Here is a 24,156-nt window from a genome sequence, read left to right on the forward strand (position 1 = left end):
TGTGGTGAATTTGATGATTTTCTTTTTTATAGTGTTTCTAGTAATACACCAAACCAGCAAGCAACAATATATATATATATATATATATATATATATATATATATATATATATATATATATATATATATATATATCCAAGTTTGGTTATTTCTCTAATTTGTTCTGCATCAGCAGATCATCTTTCTGCATGATAATTGTTCCCATCAAAGTTTTGAAAAAGAGATGAGGAGGGACATTAATTATTTCAATGCCACGTATACACCGACAAGTATTAATGCACCCACTTTCTGAAACTACCTACTTACTATATATTCATGAACTTGGCGTAACTCAAGTTGCTTCTTCAGCTCAGCTTGCAAAGTGCACAAGGATCGAGGTTAACTAACTTTTTTATGTTTAAACGAGTCGGAGCAGTATTATTGGAGGTGAATTGTTTAGAAAGAATAATCATTGTGAAGTCCACATCAAAGCAGATGAGATGTTCCATCTCCCAAAAAGGTTCACCTAATTGATCCACCACACCAATGCTTTCCGATGACATTTCAATGCAAAAAGAAAAACCTCATCTTTGTTCCTTGTCAATGCATGGCAGAGATGTGCCCCTAAGCATCATTTGTTGGCACCAAACCTCCTCTTTTGAGGGATTCATTCATGGCCTCGGGGGGACATACTCTCCCATCATTCTGTATAGATTCAACCCCTTCCTTGCCTGCTCTCACCTTTCAGCAGTGGGAGAGCGCACACAAAGAAAGAGATGGTGATATTTTATGCGGCAATTCCATCTTGGTCATCATGACACACAAAGGGCAAGAGGAACAAAGAAAGCAAGACTTTCAAGAACAAAAGCCACTCGGCTGAAAGCTCCCCCCTCTCTCTGCTCCCGTCACCTCAGACGTGAGAGATATAACAAGTAGCTGTAGACTCCACTTGTTGGAGTTCTGAACCAAGTGACCAATCCCAACTCCCGTCACCTCAAATTCCCAGGATAAGGTGACACGCCGACTGTCCTATCCCTCATCTCCTCCCAACTCGCAGTGGAATTGCCACCCAAACCAAACAAAAAACTATTTACCATACGAGGAAAAAACAAAAAACAAGCTTTGATACACGTACCCTTTCTGTGTGGTGAAAACGCATATCCATATCCATTCTTCTTCGCTTGCGTCATGTATGCATCAGACTAGATCGATGGTTGCCCCTCGCTCCCCCGGGTCACCCTTGCTTGAGCCTTCCTTCGTTGTCCTCTGGGCATTTGTGTCACTCCGCTACTTCTCCACACTACTTTTTCTTTAATTTATAGGTGATGGTGGGGTGCAATAAAGAAACTCATCCATCTGTTTAGTGCTGCCATCTCAAGAAGCCTATAGACTAGTGATGTCTCCTTTGGTGGACACAAGCCTGATGAAGCTGGGTAACCAGGAGGGAAGGGGTGATCGGAAGGAGGTCCTCAACTTCCCCGGCTCGTAATTCTTGTTTAGCTAGCTTTAGTAGATATGGCAGATGGGTGCGAGTATGACGAGGACTTTGAGGAAGAGGAGGTTTGGGCTGTTATGCCGGAGATGAAAGAAGCGAGTCCCAAGGCTACAAGACCCAAGGATTCATCTCGTGCATCTTCATCTTCTTCTTCTTCTTCTGCTACGCGTCTTCTGACTGGTGCAAGAATGATACCCAGGTCCAGTGCTAACTCGGAACCAAGCGGTAGATCCCTCAGACGATCTGCTCCCGTTCGCATCCCTGAGTGGCCCAATGTTTACAAGCATGGTCAGAGACAAAGCTTTGGAGCTCACGGCTACGAGGATGAGTTCCATCGCCGCGGCGGCAGCCATGAGAATGTTGATGAAGAGGAGGAGGAGGATGATGATCGTAGAGCCCCCCCACATGAATGGCTCGCGAAGAAGATGGCTAGGAGCCAGATCTCGTCCTCCTCGGTCTTTGAAGGGGCAGGGAGAACCCTCAAGGGGAGAGATCTCAGCAAGGTGAGGAATGCTGTGCTTATAAAGACTGGTTTCTTAGAGTAGGATGAGATGTAAAATAGGTTGCTTCCCTTCTCTTTGGCCTGACAGCCAGCATTGAGATTTTGTTGTGTGTTGCGGGAGGAGGAGATGAGATGTTCTTCTCTTACTCTGAAACACCGGGCATGTAGAACCAGTTAACGACCTCCCTCCCTTCGCTGCCATGTACAAGGAATGTGTTTTTTTAGTCTTGCACAAACCGGGTTGCTTCCTTCTTCTTCTTCTTCTTTTGTTGCCAGCGACTAGTTTTCCCTACCATGTGCACTCTCTCTCTCTCTCTCTCTCTCTCTCTCTCGTTTTCAGAAGCGGTCGTATTAATCACATAAGCATATAAATATAAATAAATAAATAAATGCATAGTTGCGTGTTGTGCTCGTAATGCTACTGACAATAAAGGACCCACTACTACAACTAATCAAGATAATAATGTCCTGAACTGGTTGTACAGTCACCTCCATGCGACAGTTACGTGGGTTTTAGCAGAGGTTAACCGTATCTTCCTGAGAATGGATTGGCTTAGTGGTTGCACAAAAGCCAGCCTTTTTTTGCCTCCAATCAGCTGTTTTTTTTATTTCTCGTCACAGCTAGTATACATACATGATACAAATATGTTAGATATGCTTAAACCATTAAATCCCGAACACAGATTGCTGCAGTCATACATGAGTTGCATAGCATGATTTGAAAGCTTGGCTTACATGGCTCGATATCTTAGACAGCAAGTAGGAAGGATAGGAAGGTAGAGACACAAGTAGACGAGCGTTTCCCTGTATATGAAATAAAGTGGACTGAATCAGCAAGCGGTGATGGAATTCCAGAGACGTTGGACATATTTCTGAGGCTAAAGATGTCGATGCTGTTACTGTTGCACCATTCATTACAAGGTAAGCCTTTCCTATTTGAACTTCAATTACCTTTGGATCTGTCGGTCTACCAAACCGAGTCCATGACATGATATATCATAATAGATAGTCGACGAGCAGTGGCTCCCCTGCTACATACAGTATGTGAAAACTTATCTGCATATGGCCTCATCCATCAAAGTTAAAGAAATAGAACAATACTCGTGCATCACAAAAACATGATCATGAGATACCTAATGACTCAAAAGCCTGCGACCTCCAGTAAGCTACTCACAACAAGTTTGTGACAGCGGTGATGCCTGGTGATGCCGATGCTACCATACCATTTCTATCATGGCCGTTTCACAGAGTAGCAGTCGACCATAAATTTATATAAGCCTGACAAATGATGCTCCCCGTCTTTTACTAATCCTGAGAGGAGAGAACAGACAATGCCAGTCAACTCATGAATATTACCTGACCCTTTATACATTGATGCACCAGCACAGATACGAACTCCCATCTCTCAATCACACCGTTACATCATATGACATGCATAATGGTCGCACTTAGCGAACGATGACTAGTGGAGTCATCGCTCGGATGCTCTAACTGTCCAGATAACTGAATGTGAGCGACGAGCTAACCTATAAGGTTGATATGATCTTCAGACTCTTGTCATCTGGCATGGCCGCAAGAAGCAGAAGATGGGGACACAAATCAAATGTATCAGTTCCAACTACATGAAGAAGTATCTGTTGAAACAAAACCAAAATACCTGTGTTCATGAGAAGAATCCCACCTTTCCTTGAAGCTAGCAACTGTAAGACCGATACCTGTGACATCTGATCGATTCCATTGAATGAATGTTCTGTTCGATAGGACAAATTGTTCTTTGACAATTGTTGAAACAGACCATCAAAATATAAGTAAGAGCTAGCTCTATTGTTCTAAGAACTTGTATATCCACAAACCCATATTACTTCTCGGGAACCTACTGCAAATGGATAGAGCTCTGCCCCTCCACATCTGCAGACTTCAATGATTAGATCCTCTGATAATGCTGGTCCATTGAATCCCAACTCGCTTAGCATGCCAACCGCGATAGGCTTGTCGTGAAATATCCTCATTTGGTCCACCGTCCTGTAACGGACAAACTTCTAAACAAGATGTTGGATGTAATGCTTATGTCTGTCCGTTGTCTTTTGGCATGTTCATGCCTTGCACAGAATGTAAAGGGGCGGCCAAAGGCTTAATAGTCCCATTTTAGTTGGGTTGATGGCCTCTTTAGGCTTGTAAATAAAGGTTGTGTCATGTGGACACGTTTGAGAGCTTTTCGGTCTGTAATGGACCATTTTACCCTTTGTTGTGCCACTATTCAGAGCTTGTAAAGTCTGTTTGTAATTTGCATTGTCTATGAAGTGTTTTTCGGACATGTTTGCTTGTGGATCCCGATTGAGGCGTTCTCTTTAACCCGTTCTCTCTTTTGTTGGTCCTAAGGGACAATGGGAGGCTTCGGGGAGGCTAACCTTTGCGGACGGACGCGCGAGGGTGCCGCACGCCTTAGGCAAAACCAGCTAAGGTCGTGACAGTATGGTATCAGAGCGGGACAAGCACTCATAGAAACACTTGACATGCAAACGTGGGGGACCTAGCGGGGCTGCGTTGAGGGCAGTTAGCACACGCGCGACCGTTTGAGGGAAAACGGGCATGGAGATGTAGGGAAAAGAGTCGCTCAGAGGAGCGGGCATCTGAGATTGGCATTCAGAGGAATGGCCAACCCTTCGCGCAAGAGGCACCACGAGAACAGGCAAGCTTGGAAGAATTTGGAGCGCACAAAGGTTGGGATGGCTGAGTTTGAGCTACGGCTCAACGTTGACAACTTTACTTGATGGTGCTCAAGGCAAGCGAGGCGCTTGGCAAAGGACGAGACCATGCAAAGTGGAATGAGTTGCTCAGCGACCGAAAGAGTTGTGCAAAGCTCACAGAGGTGAGGGGAATTGCTAACTCGAAGAATTCGGTACTCATGCATGGGCTTGTATGCGGACGATGGATTGTTCGTGGCCATCCCAAGGCGGTCGAGACTCGGCGCCATGGAGCATTGAAACTTTCTCTTCGACATGCGAAGGATACGTCCGGAGGAGGCTGAAGTGTGCAACGAGTTCAGCATGTTGCTAGGCCTTGAGGGGTGCAGCGGTGGCTGTATTGACGTGGAGGCGCAATCTAGCAAGTGCGTTTGCAAGAGGCAGAACAATGCACAGTTTGTTCAGCAGATCGGAGTAGTCCAAGGGGATGGTGGTCTCCAAAACGAAGAGAGATGTTGCTCCAACGGGACAGTTATCCAGGAGGGATAAGTCTCAGCTCTCCAGAGGGAGAATCATGTGAGACGGACTTCACATGTTGAGGAGGAGTACCTCACAAACAACAACTCCATGAAGCTCGATGGACTGAGCAAGCGGCGAGGAGTCGTCGCATGATCTCGCTTGAGAGAATGCATTGGTGGATGCATTGCGAGATCAAGTGGGGGAGCGACCCAAAGCAACTCAAATGGAGGCACACTTGGAGTCGATATGGAGATCGGACTCAAGGGAGGGCTGACCCGTGGAATGGTGGGCGCGAGGGCCACCATCGACTCAATGCAAAAACGAGGAGCGGAGCAACTTGGGTGTAACTTGGCGAAGTACCCAAGCCGCATGAAGGGAGCCAGCATAGAAGTTGGAACATGGAGCAGAGGCACAGCGCTTTCCCTAGACAGAGGTCAAGGACATGAACTCTTGCAGAGGCAGGAGTAGAATCATGCTGTTCCTTGGGTCCTTCATTCTGACAGAGCGGACTCATCTTGCATGGTGCCAAAGACGAAGGGAGCTTCGGGGCACATGCACCTTATCTCGGAGGAGCATTCGATGGAGGAACTAAGGCGACTCAATTTGCGGAGGCGAAGTTGGGTACAGAAGGCCTTAGCACGGGGCAAGAGGATGCAGGGGCGGGTACTCTTGAAGAATATGCCACAGTGTTGCCATTCAAGTTGCTATGAAGGAAGCAGTGTGCAGCGGAGATTGTGCTGGTAGGGGCAGAGGCCCAGGATCCAGGCAATGGTGCACAAATTACAGCGAAGTCGGTGGACTTCGGGAGCTACTAGGCGACGGACTGTCCTAGAGCGGTCCTTCATCTAGGTGTGACCCAAGAGTGGGTGGATGAAGGTCGATTGCCAAAGGAGCGAACAAAATCGAAGGTGGAGGAGACCCTGCGATGTATTGGCAGAGGCCACACATGGAGGGTTCACAATTCGAGTTTATTCCACAAGGATCAGAATGCAATGGAGATGTCACCAGGAGGCGACATGGTGCAGCGGATCGTGGTGGAACAGTTCGTGGCAATGCGACACACACGACATGTCCCGTGAGGGATGAGATCATATGGAGGTATGATCGGGAGCTACTGGGAGCTCCGCTTTGGTGAACAACACGACGGCAAGAAGGGCTATGGATTCAAGGAGTGAAGGCCATGGTACCGCAGAGGCGGGTCTTCCGGGCGTGCACCGAATTTTGCATCGGATGAAAACCTTGGTCATCAGCATATGGGGGCTGGGTTCCACCAAGGGAAAAGTTCGAATGCAAGTACCAGTGAGTCCCATGAGAGGGACTTGATCATGCAGAGGTATGATCGAAGCAGCTGGAGAGTTGGACTGCTCCAGAGCTCATATTCGCTTAAGGGAGCCCGACAAGTCAGAGGACAAGGTCGAGTAAGCGAACGTTGCTACCAAGGAAGCTAAGGAGAACAGAATCGGTGCAAACTCTACAACGTGATGGCAGAGGCCATGGATGAGAGTTGCAGTCTGTCTTTCCATCGACCAAACGGACTGCTTGGAGAACACAGAGGTGTTGAAGCAGGGGGTCGAAAGGGGCGAGGAAGCGACGATGAGTCCAGAGGGACTTAGCTACCCAAAATCAAGCATCAGTTAGAATGGAGGTGGACTCAGAGGAGTGCCACGGAGACATCTCTACTGATTGTGAAGGAAAGGGATACAGAGGCGAAGCGACGGATAGTAGGGCCATGGGCATGGCAGCGCCATGGTACCGCAGAGGCGGGACTTCCGTGCAAGTCATTGATCCCTTGCTCTCACGGAGGGAGAGCGCTTGGTCGTGAAAGGGGCCGAGGAGGTGGAGCATGCAGAGGCAATCTCCAAGTACCGAGACAAGGCTGAAGGGCAGAGGCCAAGAAACTTCGTAAGACCGGTGTCAACAAGTTTCTCATCAAGATAGCCGTAAGTGAAGGACTTCGGGTCATGCAAGAGTGCACGACCAAGGAACGAAGCAGGCAGTACGTGGTGCTGTACCTTTGCTACTCAGTGGAGTAGGCGGCAGGGTTGATGGAGAAGACGGTACAATCCCAGAGGCGACCTCATCTATCAGAGAATTACTCCAAGTTGGGGTGAAAACTTCCTGCATTCCAGAAGTTCAATGGCATTGAGAAGGTGAATCACAGTAGCTAACTCAACGCAAGGAGTGCAAACACTTCAAGTGCTTCAGAAGTGTGAGCAAAGAGCAGGCGAAGGCCAGTAACCAGCTCGATGCATGAAGTACAACCTCGAGAAGGCGGGCGAAGTCAAGTAACCTTTGCCTTCTCAACTCTTAAGAGAATGGGCGAAACCGAGTACCCCAGTTCTCTTATCTATCCGGCAGAGGAGCTCTGCACAAGTTCAAAGACACTTCGAAGATAATGGAAGACAATAGTTGTCAAATCCTCACCAACGGTGATCAGTGCTACTGAGAGTAGATTGTCCGCTTCATTTCCCAACGAAATGCCAATCGAAAGCGGAAGTGATGCGAACCTACTTGGATGTGACAACTAACTGAAAGAAGAGTCAATGAGCAGATTTTGTGGAGGAAGGACCCAAAACTTCAGAAGTTTGCGAGGCGATGCTCGTTAAAGCTCCAACAAGCATCCACCCAGTTCAAGCAGCATGTGGAAATTTTGAGAAACTGGCGCAGTAAGAATGGTCTTTTCCTTCATTTGGTGGATCCGCAGGAATCAACGAGGATCAATACAACTCAGCCAACCCCACACCAGAGTCAGAGTCATTGGCGAGTTGAAGCAGCATGGCGGATCAAAGGTTCGACTACTCAGAAACAGCAGCGGAGAGCAGCTGGGAGCCAGGAGGTGCATTGCAGCTGGAGCAGAAGATTGAAGACTCAGCAAAGGCGAAGAGTTGCAGTGTTCACAAAGGCTTCGACGAGGACGTCGAAGGGATAAGTGGGGGAGAATGTAACGGACAAACTTCTAAACAAGATGTTGGATGTAATGCTTATGTCTGTCCGTTGTCTTTTGGCATGTTCATGCCTTGCACAGAATGTAAAGGGGCGGCCAAAGGCTTAATAGTCCCATTTTAGTTGGGTTGATGGCCTCTTTAGGCTTGTAAATAAAGGTTGTGTCATGTGGACACGTTTGAGAGCTTTTCGGTCTGTAATGGACCATTTTACCCTTTGTTGTGCCACTATTCAGAGCTTGTAAAGTCTGTTTGTAATTTGCATTGTCTATGAAGTGTTTTTCGGACATGTTTGCTTGTGGATCCCGATTGAGGCGTTCTCTTTAACCCGTTCTCTCTTTTGTTGGTCCTAAGGGACAATGGGAGGCTTCGGGGAGGCTGACCTTTGCGGACGGACGCGTGAGGGTGCCGCACGCCTTAGGCAAAACCAGCTAAGGTCGTGACAGTCCACCATAGGAGATGAACTTACAACAAGAAGCCACTTGAGCCACTCTGCTCCATGAAGCACAAATCACATGTATCTAATGCATTAGAGAAGAAATTATATAGAGGACCACTGATGCACCCATTAGAACTTTCAGGAAGTCTGTTATAGTAAGGAGCAAACCAATGAGCGACTCAAAGTAAGATGTAGAAGCCAACAGAAAAATTGCAAAATGCAACTTATTCTTCAAAGAACATGTTCCACTGACGATTGCAAAATCATATTATCAAGATCTTGATATTTTATGAATTATCTGGCAATTTTTGTCCTCACAACTTCTTTTGTTGTAGTCTTATGATAGCAAGAAAGATTGTTTAGAAGGCTACAAAACTTAACATGCCTAGTGTAACAAATCAACTGATCGGCGGTTGGTGGCGCCAACAAAGAAAGAATGGCATCAATAATATTTCATTGAAAAAGAACCTATATTCTGAAATCCACAGGTAGGTGAACCATGACAAGGACACAGCCAATTTATCAACCGAAAGAATATGCATAAACACTATCACAATATATAATCCAGCATTATAGTGTATCCACGCACCTCTATTCTTATAGGTCAGTCATATCAAATATAATGGTTATTAAGATAATCAGGTAGTTAATTATACACTAGGGACCATCAAATTAACAGTAGTTCCTAGTTTGATTGTTGGTTCATAATTCAATATTTAGTTTGAAGAAAAATCAGTAGAGAGGCAAACGACGGCTAGAGAAAAATATATATATACAATTCTCAGTGGAACCAAAGTGTGTCTTCATGCTGTATCACCCAAGGTTGAGGTTACAGAACTCTAGAAAGATACCAGAGAAACCCATTCATAAGCTAGAATTCTCATTAAGGTAAGAACAATCTCTACAAAAGTGAATCAAGATCGTCGTTGTCATTGGCAGGAACATTAATCATCAATGTTTACTTCTAATTAACATGATTTTAGGGGTTTGAAGTGATTTGCATTCTTCTTTCTGGGTCTAGGATTGGATCAAGAACCCTATTGGGAATACAGATTGGATTGGAGTAAGTTATTAAAGTCATTGGGGATGAATGAATTAGTCAAACTAAGTTTTTTCCTCCGTGTGATGTGCGTTGTGGTGGCCGAATATCTACTTTTTCTCTCTCTATTCTGCTTTTTGTTCTCTCCTGTCTCTCTCATAAGTATGCTGCTGCCGGTTCATGTTTCCCCTTACTCATTAACCTACAACAGACCCTTTTCTTGCCGTTCTTTCTATTCAACAGGTATATATCTGCGATTTGGGATTCAGGAAACCAAATTTCTGCTGATTTGCACTAAAAACCAGAGGAACACCTTTTCAACAATAAATAGACATCAACAATGTCAAATGTTTTGTCTACCGAGACGTCTCCTTCTCGATTAACTTGGCAATGCACGCAGACAGACAGGTAGCGTCGAAAGAAACCACAGAACATCATCAGACCTAGTAGAACTAGTTGATCATCATCCCAATACCCTAATTCCCAGGTAATGGTAACGATCAAGAAGTGGGCGCTCGAGAGTCAAGACAACGAGAGAGAGATGGCGAACGCGACATCGGTCGGGGAGTCGCCCTTACCTGAGCTGGAGATCGTGCTTGGTCGTCTTCGTCTCGACAGTGGCCACCGTCGGGATCTCTCATCCTCGGTGGCCATCGACAGGAGCGTCGGAAGAGAAGCATCGGGCACTATTTTGTGGGAGTCGGGAAAAACAAAGATCAAGTAAGCACGCGCAGTGTGCGTGCATACATGAATATTACTGTATGCACGCCTTCTGTGTGAGGACGTCCAGTTTGCTCCTCACGACATCCAACCCATCCTTCATCTCTTTCAACAAGGCCACGAGTAAATCGATTAGGGTCCCAGACCAAATATAAAGAAACCATCAGAACGGCTAAGAGAGGGGACGAAAACATAGAAGACTGAGTATCCGAGAAGGCACACCTCGTTAGGGGCAGGGCAAGGGATTCCTCGCCGCCGCTTCTCGACTCGTAGTGGTCGCTCATAATCCCACCGAGGACAAGGCGACGGCCAAGGGATTCCTCGCCGCCGCTTCTCGACTCGTAGTGGTCGCTCATAATCCCACCGAGGACAAGGCGACGGCCATGAAGCACCTGGCAGAGGAGGCCGGCGGAGGTGGGATTCCAGAAAACAGAAGCCGGAGTCTTTAGACGAGAAGAACGAGGCACCGAAGTACGGCGGCGGGCAGCGACGCGGGCGAGAGTCGAAGGGGTGGTGTTTTGGAGATTTGGGAAGAATCGAAAACCTACTCCACATGAAGCTTGCTTAAAGCAAGGGTCAGCCGGCCCGTTCGTGGCAGTCTGCTCGGCCTGACCCGAACTTGGACCGGACCATAAGCAGCCCTGCACGTGTATCTTTACGATGATTTCATCGTAAAGATATAATAATATATGTCTGAATGAATATTATAATTAATATTATTATTAAAATTATTTTATTTTTACTATCATATATATATATATATATAATAGTTTGATGTATATAATATAATTATCTTAATAATATAAATTATATTGGACTGCATTATCAAGGGTTAATGGCTTGTTTCAACACTGCGCGTGCCTAACAAGCCATTTAATTATAATATTCGATGAAATCATCATAAAGATACACGTGCAGGGCTGCTTATGGTCCGGTCCAAGTTCGGGTCAGGCCGAGCAGACTGCCACGAACGGGCCGGCTGACCCTTGCTTTAAGCAAGCTTCATGTGGAGTAGGTTTTCGATTCTTCCCAAATCTCCAAAACCCCACCCCTTCTCTCGCCCGCGCCGCTGCCCGCCGCCGTACTTCGGTGCCTCGTTCTTCTCGTCTAAAGACTCCGGCTTCTGTTTCCTGGAATCCCACCTCCGCCGGCCTCCTCTGCCAGGTGCTTCATCCTGACAGGCCGTCGCCTTGCCCTCGGTGGGATTATGAGCGACCACCACGAGTCGAGAAGCGGCGGCGAGGAATCCCTTGCCCTGCCCCTAACGAGGTGTGCCTTCTCGGATACTCAGTCTTCTATGTTTTCATCCCCTCTCTTAGCCTTTCTGATGGTTTCTTTATATTTGGTCTGGGACCCTAATCGATTTAGGGACTCTCCTCAGCTCGTGGCCTTGTTGAAAGATATGAAGGATGGGTTGGATGTCGTGAGGAGCAAACTGGACGTCCTCACACAGAAGGTGGTAGGCGTTTGTTGTGCTTCTATATTGTCACTCTTTTATTCCCGTTTCTTGTTTGCTAAATTCTTTGTAAAAAGATTCGTGCTTTTGGCCATAAAGTTGGGAGCAAAAGAAATTCCTGCTTGGGTTAGCTGAATAATATAATCTCTTGCAGTAAATTTTGTATTTTTTACCTCATGTTTCTCAGTTTGAATTCAGGATGAAAGTAAACCAAAATATGATATATGATTATGATAAATTTTAATGATATGAAAGCTCATCGTGATCGAATTGTTAGATTTTTCTCTGGAAAATAATCAAGTGGAAAGACTTTTTTCAGCATTGGTTTATTAATGTTTTAGTTGTAACATCGTTTCTTTTGCTCCATGAAGTTGACATAGGGTTGCTTTTCTTGGCATTGTCCTAATTTGTGAAGCTTTAGGGAGTTTTTTTGGTTTCTACTTTGTTTTTCTGTCTGAGTTTGTGTGGCTTTATTGCATATAAATGTGGCTTACAATTTAAGTATTTAAGCTGCACAATGATAATCTACGAATAGTTAATCGGAATGCAGTCTTAATTACTTGATATATGAAAATAAAAAAATGATTTTTTTTTTTTTGGTGGTCTCTATGTATGAGCACTGATTGTAGAATCATAATTTTGTCCATTAGGTGAGAGAAAACCAATTTCCAACATCTGAGGGTATGAGTTATCTAGATGCAAAGTATCTATTGCTTCTCAGCTACTGTCAATCTATCGTGTACTATCTGCTTCGCAAGGCAAAAGGATTATCCGTTCAGGACCATCCTATTGTAAAGAGCCTTGTGGAGATCAGGTTATTCCTGGAGAAGGTCTGTTCCTCGCACCAGTGTTATGTTTCATTTTTCTTCTTAGCATCATTTAATTTGGATATTTCCTGAAAAAAATTCTGTGTAGATTCGTCCAATAGATAAGAAGCTTGAGTACCAAACTCAGAAGCTCATACGGGCTGCTAGCAATTTTGTATCTGAGAAGATATCCACCCCTGACGACAAGGAAAAAAGTTTTCAAGATGAGGAAGATCCCCTGAAGTATCGGCCAAATCCTGGCATGCTTGTTAGCAAATCAGAACCAGGTGCCCAGGTAACCTGCTGACAGTATGGTACTATAGCAGCTTTTTGGTCTATGAATGTTAACTCACCTATGTGTGTATGTAATTGGACATGCTGAATTTTTTTTGCTGTTCAACTTAAATATTTTGTGTATGTTCTTTTTTAATTGTAACCTTCCTTTGAAGGTTCATTTAGTTTCTTTCATTAATGCGGTAAGTCCTACTTCTTGCCATATTGCCTTATCGTTTTTGTTCATATGATCCCTTACCCTTCATGCTAATTAGTATAATGGTTTCTTTAGTCTTAACATTCAATCAAATATCATCTGGAAAATAACATTGTCAAGTTCACAAGTAACAATATATCTTTGTTTTATTCACATGAAATGCGAATGCTTAGAATGCTAATATTTTGTGTTTTTTGAATAAATCAAAAACAAATTTTTTGTTATATTTTAGGATGCTGGAGGTGTCTACCGCCCTCCGAGGTTTGCTCCTACAAGTATGGATGAGGATAAGATATCAAAGCAGGAAAAACAGGCCCTTCGAAGAGAGAAAGCATTATTGCGACAGGCAAAACAAAGTACTTATGTTAAAGAGCTGATGGATGACTTTGAAGATAGACCTGAAGAGGTTGGTGGTTCATTGTTTCTTTTAATCAAAATACAACTTACTACGCTTAGTATGCTGACATGTACTGAATCTTATCTGTAGCTAAGAGAAAATATAGGGGCTGAAAGCAGAGAGCTTACAAGATATGTGGCAAAGCGAGAGGAACGTGCCAGGCAGGAAGAAGAGCTTTTCACTCGTGCACCAGTTGCAAAGCGAGATAAGCAAATAGAGAAACACATGAAGAAGTCAAGAAATGGGTATGTTGGGATATCATATAAGTTCCGGTAGTATTCTTTTATGGCCATAAGTAAACTGTTTGGTTGTTATATCAAAAGATTAAATGTTGGACAAAAAATAGCTGATTAAATACATACGTCCCATATTCAACTTATGCAGCTGAATATTTGCTAGGTAGGAGAACATTTGAAGAAGTTCAATGGAAGTTGTTGCTTCTGTAATGTTCTACGACTTACCAAATTTGGTTGCTTTGATTTCTGGTTGTTCTAATCCTCATACTCAGCATAGTCAAAATCTTCGAGCAGAAGAGTGTGTTTCTTTATTAGTAATTAGTAGACTGCCAGACTCACATAAGTGGCAACAGAGCTAAAGTTGTATTAACCTCAATGTTGGCATCATTTCAGCAGTTTTCCTGATGGTTTAGTCTATTTATCTGCTGTTCAATCTTTACGTACTTACTATGGTATTCCAGTCATATCATAATATGTTGTAATTTGATCTATTTTTATTATCCTGAATTTGTTTCTGATGTTTAATACATGGTATTTAACAGATTGCTTGGATTTACTGACGGCTTCTATGACGAGATCAGAATGCTTCCAATGGAAGAGAAGGAAAATTATGAGACCTCTAGTCACATGAATAATGACAAACAAGGGAAGAAATTTAAAAGGCGAAAGGTATATCAAGATAAGAAACAACTCGATCTTTTATGTTGTCTTCTATTTTTGAAACCTTATGTTAATCATTATGTGGTAGCTAACTAGCAAAATATGTCGGATTACTGACTGTTGTTACAAAACTGCTTAGCTGCAAAAACCTGACCAGTCAAGGCTATCACAAATGCATGAGAAAATGTTATTTAGCTTTGGATGTTTAGATGACTTTGAACTGATCGTTGCTAACATCTGCAGAGAAAGCATTGACAAGTAGGGTGGAAGCTGGGAGCTATTTTTCTGTTGCCTAATGCTTGCACTGCTGAAGTTGTTCTGGAGTTCAATGATTTGCTACTTGGAGTTGCTTGACAAAGTAACTTTGATCTGCCCACTTCATACACTTTGGTACAGACTATGGAGCTTTGAGATATCACCTCTTGGTTACTTTTTGCTAGTTCAGTTTCGCATTAATATTTACCGAGCATAATTTAATTTAGTTGGTTATGTGAGTGGATGCTGTGTCAAATGATAATTGGTGCTGCAGGAAACATACAGGCTTTCATTATTCCTTTGTGATTTTGTTCGTAAATGCACGGGTTGATGACGGAGACCTCTGCCTTTGAAACCCGGTTGTTGTCATCAGATGGTCGTTTTAGAGGGATATCTCCAGTGTAGTTATACGTGAATTATGGTTCCTAGCTGGAAATTTGGACATCACTTTAAATGTATTGGTTATTCATATAATAAATGCTGTTCATATCGAACCAGGAATCAAGCCTGTTTCATCTGTCATATATATATATGTATAGAGTGTGTGTGTGTGTGTGTGATATATATATATTTTTAGATAAAATCAATATTTCTTCCCTAATAATTAATTCAACTCGTTCGATCGGTAAAATGACAGCTTCAGAGGGGTGGAGTAATTTTCCTTGTTGTTTAGTATATTACGCCTCCTTTGGGCGCGTAAAAGTTTAGATCAATCGGTATCAGTGGGTGTGATATCACAATAAAGGAATTTGTGTGCTTGGGGTCGTGGATGAAGAAGAGAAGAAGTAATTTGTGTCCCACACAGCTTTAAGAAGAGAAGAAGAAGAAGAAGAAGAAGAAGAAGAAGAAGAGCATAGACGACCGCCATCAAATGCATGAGCATCTGGTAGGTAGCTTGCAAGGCATATCGCCTCACCCAAACATCATTTAAGTTCCTTCACTGAGTAGAGGAAGTGACATCCAGCCGTGGTGGTGTTATCGCTTCCCCGTCCGGAGGTGGGAATCAACGCAAGTAATTTGGCAAAGACGAGTCTGAGTCAGGATCTCACTTAATCCTTCTTTACCACCTAAACTAGCTGTGGCCGATGTTGGTTTCTTCAACGTCAGCCTCATAGCTAAGCAATCTATTAGCTCGCAAAAATTTCATTCCACTCCACGAGGCCAAACGACCGCTTCACAAAACTCATCAAGGATGCAAAGAAACGATCGGAGGTGGGCTGTGATTGCCCGCTTCGGTCCGCTTCAACCAAAGTAGCCGGTCTGGCTCCAGATCGCGTCCCGGACCCGGCTTCGCGTGTGGTGCGTATTAGATGCTGGGCCCCGCCTCATTCCCGCCGTACCAGAACAAAGAGGCCCGCACCCATGTGGGTCACGCTGGGCTTTATCCATTCGCGTGCAAGCGAGGGTTTACACTGCGCACCACCAAAGTTGCGACTCTTAACTCAGACCCATTAACGCCCAACTATTTACTTGCCACCAATTTTGTTTGTACCGAGGGAGACCCCACCACGACCAAGACATCAAGTAAATTCCATGCCACGATCTGGTGGACGTAATCTCATTTTGACTCGAGAACAGTATCGATGATAACGATATACGACCCGTCAATTGCCGCATATTTTTAGACGACAGCCAGCAGCTCTATATAACATCCAATTAAAGACCATCATCAAATGTATTATAAATTGTAATGGGGATAGGCAATGAGTAATGGGATTAGGGGGATGTGTTTACCACGGGTAATGGAGCACATCGGATGGCTTGCCCCCGTGGGGGTGGGGGTGTGGTGGTTGGAGTGGCCGCCGAACCCACTCGGCTTTGTCCTCTGCGAACTAAACAAAAGACCACAACTGCCGCACCACGCAAAGCTCTTGCTATCTTGTCGTCCTCTTTCTCTGCTCGATGTTCCACTGAATGAAGTACGGATCGAGCTGCCAACATGTGAAGACCGGAGGAGCATCCCTCGGAGTCGTGCAACCCACAAAACATCAGCGGCAGGAACGGGAATGGAAAATAAGTTGCATTCTCTGCGGAGCATCCCTCCGTCTCTCTCGGAAGAAAGAAAAAAAAAAAAAAAAGGGTTGTATCCTCGGTCCTCTCGACATCCGGTGAATCAGATGCATAACGTACATGATAATGCTGTCATTTGCAGCTAGACAACAACAAGCTTTACCGAATATACTACTCGTTGGAGATCCCACAGATCGATAGCCAGAAAGTTGCAACATCTGCATGCTGCAAAGAAATGAAAGAGATGTGGTCATATGTTTCACCGGAGGCTGGAGAAACAGTGTGTGTGTGTGTGTGTCTCTCTCTCTCTCTCTCGGTACCAGTGCCGAGAGGTAGTATAACCAAATCTCTTTTTGGCGATGGTGACGACTCAGAGACCGTAGCCCTCCACCGGAGGACACTCAGCGGCTCTGCTGGTCCCCCCCAAGTACATCTTCTTCTTGCCATCATAATTGAGCCGGCAATCCTATAGCCTGTGGGGGGTCACGTTGCCTTGCAGCACTGGAAACCACCACCCACCGACGGAGGCAGATGCAGAGGTTTTGTTCGTGTATTTTATTTTCATTTGGTTGTTCTGTGGAATCAGAATCCAGCCTGAATAATTTGAGCTGCTCAAAGCTCAGATCCTCGGAAGCATTTCTCAGGCTTTGTCTCCTCTCAAAGGCTTTTTTATCAGACCTTTTCTATTCTTTGATGTAAGAAGTGGGGAGCACTTTGGAGCTTAGAAGATTATTATAGTCGTGAATGTGTGACCGTGTTTTGCATCATACTGCTCCAAATGAAGATGATTTGCTGGGGAGAGGAGAAGAACCTACTTAGTGCATGATAAGCTGATAGAGATGTGGCCATTTGGTAGGTCGTGTTTGTTTGCCAAGATTATTATTAATCAAATCATGTCATTTATTGGGCTTCCGGTTTGGGTCATTCGTCAAATCCGAAACGCCTCGGCCCATAAACAGGACCCATAAAGATGTGAGACAAACATAAGGATCTCTCTCTCTCTCTCTCAGAGACCTTTTCATATAATTTAAAAGAAAGAAATATCGAAGAGAACTATACTCATATAATTTTTTTTCTATCTAGGACTAATAAAATTAGAATATGAAATAATAAAAAAATTATAATATCTCCGTATAATTTTACATCACGTGATAGAGAAAAAGTTTATAATGTCTCGATATCATGTTACGAAGCAATACAGTGTTATATTACTATGCTTATAAAGGAAGTGCATCTTATATGATTGACTTTCAAAAACTCAAATGGTATAGAAAATACAAGCATGATGATCTCCCACCCAAAGATATAAATTCATAGATTTCAAAATACAAGCATCTTATAGATTAAACTTAAGCTCCCACCCAAACATATAAGTATGAAGCACATCGGGCACTTATTGAGTATGGACATACATAATCTAATCTTGATTAAGGTTGAAGAAGGATTTTTTTAGTCAATAATACTTAAACTCGGAAAAGATTACGATGGATTACGTAAACCAAGAAATAATATGATAATCTCATCATATTCTTTGAATCAATTCAATTAATGAGTTTTTTCTTTCACACCCCAAAACATATTCAATCTCTAGAAAATTCTCGAGATCAAATGATTTATGATAAGTAATTAGGAAGTCTATCATAATTGAACTTTATTTCTATTAGTTGATAATTATAATAAAAATATAATCAAATCTATAATATATTTTATTTAATTAAATAGATCATATAATCTAATATTCTCCCACTTTATCCATCGATAAGATATGAAAGAATTTAAAATAAAAATAAAAAATATGTTATTTAAAAATAATCTTACTTAATTAGATTCTAAAATTTAAAAAGTTATTTTATATGTGCGTATGAATTTTATAAAAATATATTAATAAGTTCAATAAATATAATAATACTATGTTAAGTCTGATTGGCAACGTAAGTTAAACTAATCGTATGTACCACAACGCTATTAACTCTTCATAATGCAGTCCAATATAATTTATATTATTAACATTCAACTAATATATATATATATATATATATATATATATATATATATATATATGAATAGAATAGTAAAAATAAATAATTTTAATAATAATATGAATTATAATATTTATTCAGACATATATTATTATATCTTTTATTTTATACTATAAGACATTAATCTAAAGTTTTTAATTTATATTAATTGTTTCTGAATTATTTTTTCTAACCAACAAATACTTTATACCATGATGCATAAAACTACTAAGTACTTATTATTTTTAGAGAAAAAAATAATTATGATATGTCACAAATATCTTCAGCAACTTTGCAATTAAATATGATCATCCCAAGTCTTTAGATAAAATTTCACAGTTATAAGGTTTGATTAGGGACCTCAAAGCATGTTATAAAATCAAGTTTTTCAATTGATTATATAATTATTGGAAGTAGATTCTCATCTTAAATTATCTAAATCTCATAATTATGTATGTTATTATGAATATTATTTTTTAATATCATTTAAGATTAATTTTTTAATAAAATTTTATAAGTTATTAGTCTAGATACTTTGATGGCTATAAGACTAATACAATAATACAAAATATAATTTAAAATATTTTATAAATGATAAAATATTTATTATAATTCATAAGTCTATCATCTCAAGTTATTTTTGTGGCTACTAGTTGAATAAAACATAGATATGTAAGTTACAAATGATATTCATCAAGTTTTTTAATTTGATTTACATTGAAACAGTTCAAGATTAATAAAATAATAATTATAATAATTATTAAATATTAATTATAAAGTATTAATTAGAATAAAAAAACTCAAATGATAAATGTAATCATGGTATACATGAATAATGCCTTTTATGTGAAAATAATTATCATTTCATAATTTTTCTTTCATTTTCATGTATTTAATAACCATAAAAATATCTAAGATAATAATTAAAATATCTAAATAACATAAGTAGTTAAATTTAACAATAATAAATTATATCACATGAATAAAAATAAAATATCTATAACTTATTTTCTATTTAATTCTGATAAAAATATTCATCTATTTTTATGGTAATTTATTATTATCAAATTATGGTAGCGAATCTAATATTATCAAATCAAAAAGGAAAAATTATAAACAAAAGATATTATAAAAAAATAATCAATTTCATGAAGGCATAATAGTAATTTTATAGTTAGGAGCATATAGTGAATGACAGATTGAATCTTACCTTCGTGAATGCCTTTGATATAGTGAATGAGAGATTGAATTTTACCTTCATGGATGATGTATACAAAGGATAATAATTCTGAATACCTTTGATATAGTGAATTTTACCTTCATGGATGATATAGTGGAGGAAGTTTTAACCATTTAATCTGTCACCGATAAATCCCCTTTGATAAGAGAGATAATTTGATCGATCGATTATTAGTGTGGCTTATAGGCTCACGAGTGTTAGGATCGAGAGCACTAAGAGGGGGGGGTGAATTAGTGCAGCGGAAATTTTACAGCGATTAAAACCGAAAGCTGCGTTCGTTCGATAGAAACTATTATGATGTAAAAGTTGATTCACAGTTTGTATCTAAGTGCAGTTTGCGTCTAAGCGCAGATTGCGTCTAAGCGCAGTTTGCGTCTAAACATAGTTTGCGTCTAAACACAGTTTACGTCTAAGCGCAGTTTGCGTCTAAACACAGTTTGCGTCTAAGCGCAGTTTACGTCTAAACGCAGTTTGCGTCTAAGCACAGTTTACGTTTAAACGCAGTTTGCGTCTAAACGCAATTTGCGTCTAAACGCAGATGACAGTTTGCAGTTCTAAATGAAATCAAGACGTAAACGTAAACTGCACAGAACCTTGTTCGTAAAAGCGCAGAAGACAGTTTGCAGTTGTAAATGAAATCAAGACGTAAACGTAAACTGCACAGAACCTTGTTCGTAAAAAAGCGCAGAAGATAGTTTGCAGTTGTAAGTGAAATCAAGACGTAAACGTAAACTGCACAGAACTCATTCGTAAAAGCGCAGAGAGACAGTTTGCAGTTTGTAGATGGAATTAAGACGTGAACGTAAACTGCACAGAACTCATTCGTAAAAGCGCAGAGAACAGTAGCTATGTAGGAGGTTTGCAGTAATGAAAAAGTGCTCAAAATAAACGCAAACCAGAGATTTAGAGTGGTTCGGTCAGTCTTGACCTACTCCACTTTTGGCTTCCTCCACCGATGAGGTTACCGACGTCAACTAGAGGCCTTCCTTCAATAGGCGAAGGCCAACTACCCTCTTACAGATTCACTCCTTTTGACGGGCTTAGGAGACAACCCTTACAGATGTTTTCTCTCCTCTCTTTACAACTCAAACTTGAAGAACAGAAGGAGGAGGACAACTAGCAGTTTTGAGCTCTAAGAACCACTGAAAAGATCAAGATTTCGGGTAAGTTCTTGCTATCTCAGTGCTGAATGAGTGGGGTATTTATAGGCCCCAACCCAATTCAAATTTGGAGCTCAAAACGATCAAATCCCGGAATTCCGAGATCAGGCGGTTGCACCTCCTGACTGGAGAGGTTGCACCGCCTGGCAGAGCTCGAAGACTGAGCCCAGGCGGTGCCACCTCTTGACTGAGGCGGTTGCACCTCTTTGCCAGAGCTCGAAGACCGAGCTCAGGCGGTGCCACCTCTCTGTCAGGGAGGTTGCACCGCCCAGTCTTGCTCGAAGACTGAGCTTAGGGAGGTGGCTGGGGAGGTTGCACCGCCCAGTCTCGCTGGGAGGCTTAGCCCAGGCGGTGCCACCTCCTGGCTAGGGCGGTGCCACCTCTTTCACTATTTCAGCTCACTTGGTTTGGCTCCAAACTTGGCCCAAACCAGTCCGAACTTGAGCCTAATTGGCCCCTACTTGGGTTATAGGATTAACACCTAATCCTAACCCTAATTAATGTGCTAACTATGATTTTAAAGACATTTTCTAAGCTATTACAAAGTCCGCAAGTCAAGACTTCTTCTGGCGAGCTTCCGGCAAACTTCCGGCTGTCTTCCGATGAACTCTCGGAAACCATTCTGCGGACTCCCGGCAAGCTCCTAGACTTCACGATTTGTTCTTAGCGAGTTCCAACAAGCTTCTTCGGCAAGCTCTGATCTTTCTCGGCGAGCTCCGCGAACTCCCAACGAACCTTCCGGCGAGCTTCCGAAAAACCCTTCGGCAAGCTCCCAACTCATTCTCGGCTAGTTCCGGTAGCATTCCCGATGAACCTTCGGACTTCCGTCGAACTCTCAAACTTGCAACAAATCCTTCACGCTTGACTCCGACACTTTGTTTCGCTTTATGTCTTCATCGTTATCATAGTTAATCCTGCACAATTAAAGCAAAACTTCGATCGAGACAATTAATCCTAAGCAATTAACCAAGTTGTCCGGCATGTCATTGGTCCCTCGACGCTTCGTCTGATTCTTCGGCGCATCGTCCTCTCCTGTGGCCTATTGTCCAATCGGCCAGTTGACTCCGCAACTCCGATATCCTTGGCATAATAACCGCTCTTCTTGGCCCGATGCCCGAGTCCACGGCCCGAAGCCTTCTGTCGATACGTCGACCGATCCACCGGCCCGACGTCCAATCTTCTGACATGTTCCTCCGGCACAACATGATGTTCCTGCTTTAATTGTCTCATCCTGATCGAAGCATCCTGCGTCACTCAAAACGCAGATTAAATCATAAACATATATCAAGTAGTTTCATCATCAAAATACGAGATTCAACAATCTCCCCCTTTTTGATGATGACAACTACTTGATGACGGAGTTAACCTTAACTCCTGGAGTTTAAACAAACTCGCCCTATCAATATGCCATATTGATAGAACCTTGAATTCAAACTGAATTCAAGTCATTGCAATATTCATTATGAATACTTGCAACACGTCAACATGAACATATGCATAAACTTATGCATCACATGTCATGTCATCAACATATTTTCATCAACATACTTCTCCCCCTTTGTCATCAACAAAAAGGAGAAGTATCACAATCAAGTGTTTGTGATATTGATTCAACTCATTGCATGAAAAACATAATATCAAGTTTTATCATCATGCAGTTTTGAAGCCAGAAAATTTAGCAAATGTTACATCATGCTTAGAACATTCAAGCTATCAAGTTTTAGATATGCAAGTTTTACAGCATACAAGATAGCACTTTTATAACATGCAAGCTAGCAATGTTGCAACATTTTAGAACTTGCAAGCTAGCAATTTAGAGATGTTCAAGAAGGCAACTCTTGCTTCTTGAAATATGCAAGTTGCAAGCTAGCAAATTTTTACGATATGCACGTTTTGCTTCTTGAGATAGGCAAGATAGCACTTTTGTAATTTTTGTTTGGCAAGCTTGTGATGTTCAAGATAACAAGCTCTTTCTTCTCTTTTGAGAAGTGTCATTTTTGCTTTTTTTTTTTTGAATTGTGCTAGCAATCTATCTCCCCCTTTGTCATTGTCAAAAAGAAGGGAAAAACTCTTTACATCAATTTCTAAATCATGACAAAGGTAAGTAATCATTGTTATTTGTGCATCATTATAGTTTCAATGCACAAATTCATTAACATTACATTTCAATTTTTTTTTTATGCACGATACCGAAAAATCAATCATCATCATGAGCATATCAAACATGATATTCAAGCATTCATGATATATCATTTTGGCAACATGATCATAGATATTCAAATGATGGTATCTAAATGTCAGAATTCATTACATCCTATTATGCATGATTATTGATTCCTCATTTGTATTTCATGCATTATTTCATTTCATCTCATAAGAAATATCAAGAAGAGTTATCGGATGATGAGATAAATATTTTATGAATACACGGAATATCATAAGTGTTTCATGTATTCATATTATCACATGAAGCATATTATCATTTTTAAGATTCATAACATGAATAACGTTATTACTATTTCATCAAAATCAATTTCGAGATTCACACAATATCATTAATCTCGATAAGATGGGACAAGCATTTTCTTTTTAAGTGATTCTTTTAACACATCATAAAAAACTCATTCATAATTCAAGTGATTTACAAGATATCATAAATGAATTTATCACTTGTATTTCATCAAAATCGAGAACTCTAGAGATAGAAAATGATTGAAGCATGATTCATATTTAAAGTGTATCTTATGTCGTAAATACGAATCAAGCATTTGTCAAATCTGAAATCATCCTCAAAATTACATTCAATGAATTCATGTATGACAAGCATAGATTTATTGAAAAATCAATAAGATAGAGGATTACATTTCAAGTGTTCATCAATTGTAGCATTTCATCATATGGTAAGATATCAATGCGTAAAATTGTGAAGCAAGATTTTGTTTGATATCTTGATACAGGGCATGATATACACATTTTGAATATTTTAGCAAGTATAGCATTGCATCACATGGTAAGATATCAGCTCGTATGATGCAAATTTTTGTTTGATATCTTGGTACAGGGCATATAGCAATGATAGCAATTATATATTTCTTGGTGATGCAAGTATA

The 24,156-nt window shown here is 41.4% G+C and overlaps 2 protein-coding genes and 2 long non-coding RNA genes across 8 annotated transcripts; 2 read left to right on the forward strand and 2 right to left on the reverse strand.

Annotated features, from left to right (window-relative positions):
* The first annotated feature begins 1,143 nt into the window (after nt 1-1,143).
* Nucleotides 1,144-2,223, forward strand: LOC135672690 (protein S40-7-like). The gene has a single exon (XM_065181187.1). The coding sequence runs from the start codon at nt 1,494-1,496 to the stop codon at nt 2,016-2,018; it is 525 nt and encodes a 174-aa protein (XP_065037259.1). The 5' UTR covers nt 1,144-1,493; the 3' UTR covers nt 2,019-2,223.
* Nucleotides 2,224-2,628: 405 nt separating this feature from the next.
* On the reverse strand, nt 2,629-6,402 carry LOC135671955 (uncharacterized). Of its 3 annotated transcripts, none has more exons than XR_010512917.1 (3): nt 3,633-6,402; nt 2,927-3,536; nt 2,629-2,779 (listed from the first exon to the last, which is right to left on the reverse strand). It is a non-coding gene; the product is annotated as an uncharacterized LOC135671955 (long non-coding RNA). The 3 variants fall into 3 exon arrangements; XR_010512918.1 differs by having other exon boundaries at nt 2,927-3,031; nt 3,109-6,402; XR_010512916.1 differs by having other exon boundaries at nt 2,927-6,402.
* Nucleotides 6,403-9,862: 3,460 nt separating this feature from the next.
* Nucleotides 9,863-10,938, reverse strand: LOC135671956 (uncharacterized). Its single transcript, XR_010512919.1, has 2 exons — nt 10,541-10,938; nt 9,863-10,423 (listed from the first exon to the last, which is right to left on the reverse strand). It is a non-coding gene; the product is annotated as an uncharacterized LOC135671956 (long non-coding RNA).
* Nucleotides 10,939-11,327: 389 nt separating this feature from the next.
* On the forward strand, nt 11,328-15,112 carry LOC135585802 (uncharacterized). 3 transcript variants are annotated; one of them, XR_010512920.1, is made up of 9 exons: nt 11,328-11,587; nt 11,687-11,777; nt 12,425-12,604; nt 12,690-12,875; nt 13,303-13,476; nt 13,558-13,712; nt 14,246-14,372; nt 14,607-14,753; nt 14,893-15,112. XR_010512920.1 is itself a non-coding variant. In XM_065180398.1 (8 exons), the coding sequence occupies exons 1-8, from the start codon at nt 11,526-11,528 to the stop codon at nt 14,616-14,618; spliced, it is 987 nt and encodes a 328-aa protein (XP_065036470.1). In that variant the 5' UTR covers nt 11,328-11,525; the 3' UTR covers nt 14,619-15,112. The 3 variants fall into 3 exon arrangements, 2 of the variants coding, with proteins under 2 accessions (XP_065036470.1, XP_065036472.1); XM_065180398.1 differs by having other exon boundaries at nt 14,607-15,112; XM_065180400.1 differs by having other exon boundaries at nt 11,329-11,587; nt 11,687-11,774; nt 14,607-15,112.
* The last annotated feature ends 9,044 nt before the right edge of the window (nt 15,113-24,156 follow it).

The sequence above is a fragment of the Musa acuminata genome, chromosome BXJ1-4 (assembly GCF_036884655.1).
Source record: "Musa acuminata AAA Group cultivar baxijiao chromosome BXJ1-4, Cavendish_Baxijiao_AAA, whole genome shotgun sequence".
Classification (NCBI taxonomy): Eukaryota; Viridiplantae; Streptophyta; class Magnoliopsida; order Zingiberales; family Musaceae; genus Musa; species Musa acuminata.

What these genes read in the sequence shown, in the direction of transcription:
- LOC135585802 (XM_065180398.1), top strand. Translation starts at nt 11,526, where the DNA reads ATGAGCGACCACCACGAGTCGAGAAGCGGCGGCGAGGAATCCCTTGCC. An exon ending in AATCAGAACCAGGTGCCCAG is followed by an intron (nt 12,876 to 13,302) that starts GTAACCTGCTGA and finishes GTTATATTTTAG; the next exon opens with GATGCTGGAGGTGTCTACCG. An exon ending in TTGAAGATAGACCTGAAGAG is followed by an intron (nt 13,477 to 13,557) that starts GTTGGTGGTTCA and finishes TCTTATCTGTAG; the next exon opens with CTAAGAGAAAATATAGGGGC.
- LOC135672690 (XM_065181187.1), top strand. Translation starts at nt 1,494, where the DNA reads ATGGCAGATGGGTGCGAGTATGACGAGGACTTTGAGGAAGAGGAGGTT.